At 34.5% G+C, this 9,620-nt stretch overlaps 1 protein-coding gene across 1 annotated transcript; it reads right to left on the bottom strand.

Annotated features, from left to right (window-relative positions):
* Nucleotides 1–2,339: 2,339 nt before the first annotated feature.
* On the bottom strand, nt 2,340–3,439 carry LOC126975522 (B-cell receptor-associated protein 31-like). Its single transcript, XM_050823460.1, has one exon. The coding sequence runs from the start codon at nt 3,202–3,204 to the stop codon at nt 2,593–2,595; it is 612 nt and encodes a 203-aa protein (XP_050679417.1). The 5' UTR covers nt 3,205–3,439; the 3' UTR covers nt 2,340–2,592.
* Nucleotides 3,440–9,620: the final 6,181 nt, after the last annotated feature.

Below are 9,620 nucleotides of genomic sequence, written 5' to 3'. Positions count from 1 at the left end.
AGCCCAGGAGATCAGCTTTCTCTTTCGCGTCATGGGCCAGCGAGTCATCACCCCTGTGCAGTGGCGGAATGGCTGGCTGGCAGAGTTTCCTTGGACAGCCTTGGCGAGCGACCAGAACGCACGAGTTCCCGAGGGAAGGCGTGCAAGTCTCTCGCCAATTCTGCCAATGTGCTTCGACATCGTGGCAGCAATAACTCTTTTAAAGGACCTGGAGGCATGATTGAAGTGTTTTTTAAACTTAAAAAACACTTCAATCAAAGCGAACTCGCTGGAATTCACATAGGTACTCAGATACCACAACTTGTGTCTTCTATCGAGTCCTTTCTTGAGAAGGTCGCGGAATGGGGTATATTGAAACTAGACTTTAACCCCCAGAAGACTCAAGTTTGCGCGTTTACCACAAAAAAAAACCCATTTGTCGTATCACCACTCTTCGAAACACTTCTCTTACAGCCTCGCCTAGTATCGGAATTCTGGGTCTCGAAATCTCGAGCGATTGCCAATTCCGTGGCCATCTGGAGAACAAAGCCAAATAGGCTTCGAAGAGACTGGGCGTCATAAATAGAGCACGGCAATACTTCAAGTTCCCACATACTTAGAAAAAATACATAACTTACAAATAAGATTACTTAAAACCATTGTTTCTAATCTAATCTAAAATGCCTAATGTTAAATATAAATTTACTAATAACTACCAAGAACTATTTTCCTATTGTAATGTCATGTCGATACACTCTAAAATAATATTCGCTATTTTAGTTGTAGAATTAAATAGCACATATTGTAATCTTATGAAATATGAAAGAAAACAAAATATGAGGAAACTAGCCTACCTTAATAAGTTTTGTGTACTTAAATATGACAACGTATATGGTAAAAGAACCTGTAACTATGTATTTCCTAGAATATTAAATTCATTTTTCCTGATGATCTTGTAAATATATATCAACTAATAAAAAAATTCAAAGTAATGCTAAAAAAATACTACCTAGAAGCTAATAACCAGGAATACCTATGTTTTATATTTTAATATTAATACTTTATGTTATACTAAGTCCTAAGTAATTAAAATAATTATAGTAATGCGAACTTACTGCGCGCACATAAGCCTTTGGTCCGTGTTTTGTAATAAGATGGTAGAGTTTTGCGAGTATGTGTTTATTATTATATATATTGACACGAGAGTGGGTCAGGGATTGGAAATAATACTCTGCTTATAGGAACGAGTCTTTATTTGCGTTCACTTTTTCTGAACTTGCACTTCGCCGGTCTGCCGCTGTTCTTCCTGTTGATGGCGGTGCTATCAGTAGATCACACCACACCAAACACCAATAGCCTTCTATCTTTGCACTTTTTACTACTTCTTCTTCTTTTCCCTTTTCATTTTGAGTCTGAACTATAACTGCCATAGGCCACACTTAGTACAGCTTATAAACCCCCGGATCTGTTCTATTTTCAAAATCATTCTCCCATTCCATCTTTAAATTTAAATTGTACTAGATAACTATTTTTATCCTGCTTACACATTTTCCATCCTTTTAACTCTGTTCAATTTGATCTTGAACATACTAAAAATTAAACTTATGAAGCCTACTAGAATTACTTACAAGAAGTCCCTAGAAGATATTTCTAGTGTTATAATAATGAAAATCACTATTTAAGAGCAAAAAAGTGACAATTATTGTGAATGTATATTAAATTTTCATAAATGTACTGACAATGAACAGTCATAATTTATTTCTTTAAATCTTTCTTTGAAGGATGGTCTCATTGTATCTTCTACCACATTTATCATGGGGAGTGTTCAAAGAGCTGTATCTTCTAATGGCTGCCACCAAATTCCACGTTTGCTTGACAGCACAAATTAGGATATCAATCCCACCATCTCGATGTGTGGCATTCCTCCATATTGCGGTTTTCAAGGAACTTTCTTCCATGTACACCAAAGCTGTGGAATGACCTTCCTTGTGCAGTGTTTCCGAGACAATATGACATGGATACCTTCAAAAAAGCGTGTACACCTTCCTTAAAGGCCAGCAACACTCCTGTGATTCCTCAGGTGTTACAATGTGGGTGGTGGTGAATACAGTACATCAGGTGACCTTTGTCCTCCTCTTCCACAAAAAAAGCTATGACTACATTACCTTCCGAGATTTGATTATGTATACAAGCATTGCTTGTTTAAATGTAAAGACATCCAAAATTTTTAATATTATTATTATTAATTATAATAATATTCTAGTACAAACTACATTATTTTATGCCATTAAGCAATAACTCTATTATAATATTGTTGATACTAAGTTTTACCATATCTGAAGACTAAAATAAAAATACCATTAATATATAAAATTTTAATAAAATTTAAAAAAGGATAAAGATATAAATATGATTGTTTAATATACATTGTTTGTTCTATAAATTAAGTACAATATATATACATACAAACTACACAAAATTTTAGTTAGTTACCATAAAATAATTCAGGATGACTAGAAGTGTCAATTTGTATGATATTACCAAGAATCAAACCAAAGATCAAATAATGTTTATACATATTTAACTATATTAAATGAAATGACTGTTGTTATGTTAATCATCACCCTTAGCATTCAAATTACACTTAACTTCTTCATATTTTACCCGCCACATAGAAGCTTCCTGCTCTAGTTCATTAATTCTTAGCTTCTGTTCTTGTACCAATTTTTCAGCAAGGTCTAACTTGTTCCTGATCTCAATATCTTCAGAGTTCTGAAATGTGTTTGCTAAAACTGTTGTTTTAGCCATCTTTACAGTATCTTCAGCCTTTTTAATTATCTCATCTGCTTTTAATTCCAATTCATGTTGTATAATGAGCATAGAAATCAGTCGTCGAATAACAAATGAAAGAAATATTGCAAAGCCAGTAAGATAAAAGTTTCTTTGAGCACGGAAAAGTTTTACATGATTTTTCATTTCACTTGCCAAGTGTGCACTCTCGTGGCTTGAATATTTCCGCATCTCTTTAATAGCATCTATGAGAAATAATCCCAAAACTCCGAGAAGTACATAAAAATAAATGGCTTTTTCTTTAAAAACAGAACAGAGGCGTGAGCGAAAGAAGGCATGCCATTTTCTGGGGCTAAATAAAGGTAATATCATTAAAATAATAACAGCAACTTCGAAATAAACATAGCCGGCTATAAAAGTCCACTGAATAGACATGATTATTCTCGTTCGTAGTTTTGTACACCACAAACTTGCACAATTATTTACAATTTTAACCTTTTATTGGGTTTGCCCAGAGGATAGACCGCATCTGCAAAATGCACGCTGTTGCAACCAACAATGAATATTCATCAACAAAAATGGATACATAAACATAGTACCTATTGCATTATTATTTTTAAAAGTCAAAACTCAAAATATCAGCTGTTGTATGTTCACAACTGTTCAAAGAGCAGGGGTGGGACAGACGCCATAAAGTGACGTTTTCAGAAGACTGTAGTGCCATCTGTTAGTTGGCCCGAAAATGAAAGCTATGGCAGCTGTCACTCGCTTTGAAACCTTTCAACTTTTCTTTAATTGTATTTGTGTTACTGCCAAAGAGTATAATAATATATAGGGAACGTGGTTACTGCCCACTGCTCATAAAATGGCGGCTACGTCTAGCGATTGCGCATGTATGTAGCTTTCGTGTTCCATTTTGCATATTTACACTACTAAATCTATCCTTTATGTTCTATATTGTGACAAATACCTACATTAAAAAGTAGAGTTAGTAATTTAATTGCGTCAGAACATTAAAAATGAATTTTATAATTTCGAGCTTATATATAGTTATTTTCGGGGCCAATCTCCAGATGGTGCTAGTTTTCAAATAGACAGCTCATAATGCGTAGAGAGGGCTCTCTTTTCCCTATATATTATTATACTCTTTGTCAAAGAGTATATTAATATATAGGCAACTGTTCATGGTCTAAGAGCCCGTGGACCCCAGACCTACGTTATTTTATAAAAGCTGAAAGTTTGTCAGCGCATGATCGCAACACAGGTAAGAACGATGGACAATTATGGAGTTTGGGTTATAGTGGCTTTGGCAACTAAACGGTACTAAAGGTGTGTAAAATACCGACCTAAATACATCAAAAAATAAAGTGCGATTTTTCGGTATTACCTTTAGAATATTATTACAAATCACGTTATTCATTGACAGATACTTAATATCGTGGCAACCCCTTGCCAGACACCCATAATGTTCATGAAATTATAATTTTACTTACGTCATAGTATATAATACTTGGACAATAGTTAGATGATGTTTCCTCACTAGCCAGACACTTTTGATAGTTCCAACCCCTTGCCAGACACCCTTAATGTTCATGAAATTGTCAAATGTCAATCTTGTCACACCTAACCTATTGTCAAGTTTGACAATGAAAGCGTGGGCGACGTCGGATCGTATTTTTTTTTCTCTGCATTTTTAATTTTGATTTTTTAACGTGGAATCTTAGATTAAGGATTGTCTCCGCTGCACTTCAACTAGATGCCGCAGGCGTAGTCACAATGTATGGCAACTAATAGTACGCCCAAGTGGCCTAACTCGAGCTAGTCTCGAACAAAGTGTGACATTAATGTACCACATGTTCTATTAAACTTTGCTTATAATTGAAAATAAATTCCGGGTTGCGTAGTAAAACTTTGTAAAAATAATACAGAAAGACACTGGGATCACATATCATTAGTATTTTATTAATTTCAATGTAAAATAACACGAAGCGTATGTTACAAATGAAGATGCCATTGACTGTCAAGATCCCATGCAAACAAGCATCTAATAGTTGCTGTAAAAAATAAAAAATAGTTAAAAAAAACTAAAACAAACATTATTTTTATAGAAAACTAAACTAAAAAATAGATTTAATTTAAGAATAGTTTTAAAAATTATGATGAATATCAATAAATAATAGTGTACCTAAATGACTAAACAAACATGTGACCTGTGGCTTTCTTATTTAATGTCCATGGTATGCTTAGATTAATGGTGTGCATGCTATTTTTCTCCTCGACGGAGGCGGAAATCGGCAACTTTGTTTAGCGCAGCGGGACTAAAGTTTATGCATTTCGCCCGGAGACTCCGAAGGGGAGAAAAATATTTTATTGACACATATGAGTAGAAGGATTATCATTTGGATATTATTATAAACGCACCCCACGCCTTTTTTTTAATAAAGTTTATTTGGCTCTGACTTTAAAGAAAAAAAGGGAGGACACTCAGGCAGCGTTCGTAAGAGTGGAATTTGCTGTAGAGACAGTAAAATTAGTGATATTACTATAGAAACCATTACTTAATAAATTTATAAAATCGAAAATAATCAAATAATTTCCTCAACGCCCTCTAACAGTGCAGATTCCAAAGCTTCCATTTCTATTGGACTTAAAAAATAAATAAATAAAAATAAAATAAAATCACATTTATTGTTTTCAAAGAAAAAAATTACAGAATAACTTACATGCTACAGATTACAAATTAAAATGAAAACAAAAGGTAGCGGCTCAGCTTCTGCTGCTCGGCGTACATTACTCCAAGCAGCGCTGGTTTTCAGCCGCCCCCCTCCCTGAGGTGTTATTAGGGAACTATTAGAGTCCACGTCCACCAGATATAAATCATCAAGAAAATTTACAATAAACTTTCAAATGTTGTAATTATACATATACTTAGTTTCATATTATTATGTTTTAAAATCTATCATACTATTTATTCTTACTATATCTAACATATTTATGTTACATATTCAGAATATATCACACTATAGTCATAAGTATCTATCCCTACTCTTTGCTATAGTCTTGTGTGTATGTGTGTGTGTGTGTGTGTGTGTGTGTGTGTGGTGTGTATAATATGGAGATTCAAAAAAAGTGTTTTAGTTTTAAATCTTTTAAGCAAGAGTGTTTTAGATTTTCACCAGCAAGTTGTCGTTTTAGTAAGGCAGTTTTAAACTTGAGTTTAAATGTATATGCACTCATTTTCCCTCGGAGGGGGGGAGGCAGATCATTCCATATACTTGCTAATAGAAATCTAAAACAACCTCTAAAGTGTGAAGTTCTGTGTCTAGGTACTTTAAGTAAATATTTTGTAGAACTGCGTGTATCTTTCATCCAATTCAGTTTTTCGAACAGATATTCTGGCTTTTTACTATAAATTATTTTTTTAATTGAGCATGCGTATTGTAGTTCTCTTCTAGCTTTCATATTAAGTATATTTTTCTTATTTAAATAAGGGGTTATGAATTCACGTCTGGGAATATTACAAGAAAAACGTATACAAGCATTTTGCACCCGTTGTATAGCTGATTCCATATTTTGGTTTAGTCTTGGACCATAAGTACTGCTGCAGTAATTAAAGTGGGATAACACGATAGCTTCAGTTAACCGATGACGAAGTTCCTCATTGATATAAGGCCTTATTTTGTATAAAGTTTTTAACTTAAAGAAAGCTGTCTTTATTTTATTATTTATATGTTGCACATACTTTTGCTCACCGTCCAAGATAAGTCCAAGATTGCGCGCATTCTCGACTATTGCTATATCAGTGTTGTTTATTTTAATTTTGCTCTGACAGTTCAGCACACTTTCTTTTTTATGTTTATTTCCGATGATGATCATTTGTGTTTTAGAGGGATTTATCTTGAGACAGTTGTTTTCTGACCAGGTATAAATGTTATTGAGATCACTATTTATTTTAATAATAGCTTCGTTTACGTCCTTAGCAAGGAATGAGTAGTATAATTGTGTATCATCTGCATAGAGATGGTGTTTGCAGTGATGAATCTGTGAAGGTAAGTCAGAGGTAAATATGGAGAATAGTGTTGGGCTCAATAAGGAGCCTTGGGGAACACCTCTCTGTACTGGTATAGCAGTCGAGTACCTCTTCTGTCCGTCCATTCCCTCAGTAACTACCCTTTGCTCTCTATTCAATAGAAAGGATCGAAACCATTGACAGGTGTTAAAAGAGAAACCATTGTGTTCGAGTTTTTTCAAAAGTAGTTCCGGGAGTACGCAGTCAAATGCTTTGGAGTAATCTAGCAGTATCATTATACTAGCATATCCCATGTCTGTAGCCTCAGTTAGGTCATCGGTTATATGTAACAAAGCCGACTCAGTGCCATGACCTTTACGAAACCCAGACTGATATTTTGGAATTAAATTATGGCTTTCTAAATATACTGTCATTTGGTTGAGAACCACTTTCTCTAAAACTTTTGAAAGTACTGGTAGAATAGAAATTGGTCTCAAATCGTTTAAATTTGTAACAGTATTTTTTTTGGGTATAGGCGTTATAAGTGCACTTTTCCAAGTAGTAGGGAAGGTATGGGTGGATAAAGATTTGTTGACTATTTGGGTTATTGTGGAGAGTGTTGCATCTAAGGTTAGGATAATCATATCAATGTTCAGTGCATCAATTCCCATGGCATTCGTTTTAATATTATTAATAATTGTACGTACCTCTTCTTCTGATGCTAATTTTAGTTGAAATTGCTGGCAATTATCTATGCTAGTATTGGATTGTATGTCTTTAATAATATCATGACTATCGTTTGGGGGCAAACCAAGAAAGTGTGCATTGATTTTATCACGGTCGTTTAGGTAATCTGGTATACTAATCTCGGGATTACTATTAATGAGTGTAGTGTTTTTCAGGTTTCTCCAAAGTAGGTCGGGGTTGTTTATGTTTTTATTGATGGAATGGTTAAAGAATGCTTTTTTTTCTCTATGTCTAGACGCTGTTACAAAATTTTTTAGGGTACGGTAGTAATTTTTTGCTGAATCTGTCTTAGATGCACGTGCTTTTATAAAAGCTTCCTCTCTAATTTTCATCATGAATTTGATTGTATCCGTAATCCACGGCCGGGGTAATTCCTTATACATTGATTTTTTTTGAGGTGCGTGCAAGTCAAACATATATTAAAAGTTTTTATCATTTGATCAACACTGTCTAAATTATGAATTGTGTGCCATGGGATTGAGTGTAAGTCGTGTAGGAATGATTCAACATCAATATCACGCAGAAATCTTCTATATTTAGATTTTTTTTTTAAATTTGGGTTTCTTGATGTTAAACTCTGCTGAAACCATGGCATGATCACTCAGATCAGCGTTGTGAATTACCTCAATTCCCTGGCATTTGGATGGGGTGTCAGTTAAAATAATATCAATTAGTGTTTCCGTGACATCTGTAGTTCTAGTCGGTGTTTGAACTAGTTGATGCATATTATGCTGGTAGCAGAAGGATATTAGGTCTTTGGTATGTGGTAGTGCACTGTTTAAAAAAATTATATTCAAGTCACCAACCAAACAGGTGTAAGTGCAATATCCCATTAGATTGACAGCTTCACTGAGTGCATTTAGCGCGGAATTAACACTTACACTTTCCGGCCTGTACGCAGTACCGAGGGCCATCGTAGCGCCTGGTAACTGAACTTCCAGCCATAATTGTTCTAGTACAGAATGTGGCAGTCGCTTAACGTGGGAAGTGATATTGTTTTTAATATAAAAACCCATCCCCCCCGCCCCTCCTGCCCCCGGAGCGGGCCTTATGTACGAACCTGTAGTTGGGCACAGAGGGGGCAATTGTTGCTTCATCTTCCTTAAGCCAAGTTTCGTTTATAGCGAGAAGTTGTTTATCATAGGTGACTTTAAACTTGTCTAAAATACTTTGGAAACAAAAGGATAGGCATGGTTCACTTGAGCCTTATATTAAAACCAATTTGTCTCAATACAATTATATATCTAATCTTTATAAATTTTACCAATTTATTTTACTTCTCACAATAATTGACAATTACTGACTACCTATACAACTTGTTTTTTCAATAATTATTATAATTGATATTATAATAACACTGCATCGTTTAATACTGAACTTAATGTTGTCCACACCTATCATGAAATGAATTAGTATCTTAACATCTAATCAACAACATTTACTATAATATTTCTAATATAACTCATTTCAAATCCTAAGAAACCGTGTTAAGACAAATACAAACAAAATAAAAAAATAAAATATTGAGAATAATAAAAACCCTAAAGCTTTTTCATCATACGTTAAATGTACAAAAAGCTAAACGAACCAAAGCAAACCGGGTGTATTGAGACTCGGACAGCATTCATTTGACTGTGGAGAGGATATTTGTAACATGTTTAGCTGCTACTTTCACTCTACCTTTTTACGACGATACGAGGGGATGAGTCTAATCATACATAGATATTGTCATATTGACATTGATCAATTGGAAGTACTTAAAGAGATGCAGTCACTAGGCCTAAAGAAGTCAGGTGACAACATACCTGTTAACCAGTTGGAGGCTCCTTTGCACAGGATGCCGGCTAGATTATGGGTAACACAACGGCGCCTATTTCTGCCGTGAAGAAGTAATGTGTAAGCATTACTGTGTAATTACGGGCGAATCAATTACCACCAGCTGACCGTTCTGCTCGTCTCGTTTCTTATTTTCATAAAAAAAACTTTATAATTAAATCAGCTAAGAGTTTATGTACTCCTCTTAGAATCCTATTTATTAGATCCTTCAAAAAAGCTTGCATTACCATCTGGAAGTCAGCATACATAATTCCAATAA

This window comes from Leptidea sinapis, chromosome 36 (assembly GCF_905404315.1).
Source record: "Leptidea sinapis chromosome 36, ilLepSina1.1, whole genome shotgun sequence".
Taxonomy (NCBI): Eukaryota; Metazoa; Arthropoda; class Insecta; order Lepidoptera; family Pieridae; genus Leptidea; species Leptidea sinapis.
This window is presented reverse-complemented; position numbering and strand designations above follow the sequence as displayed.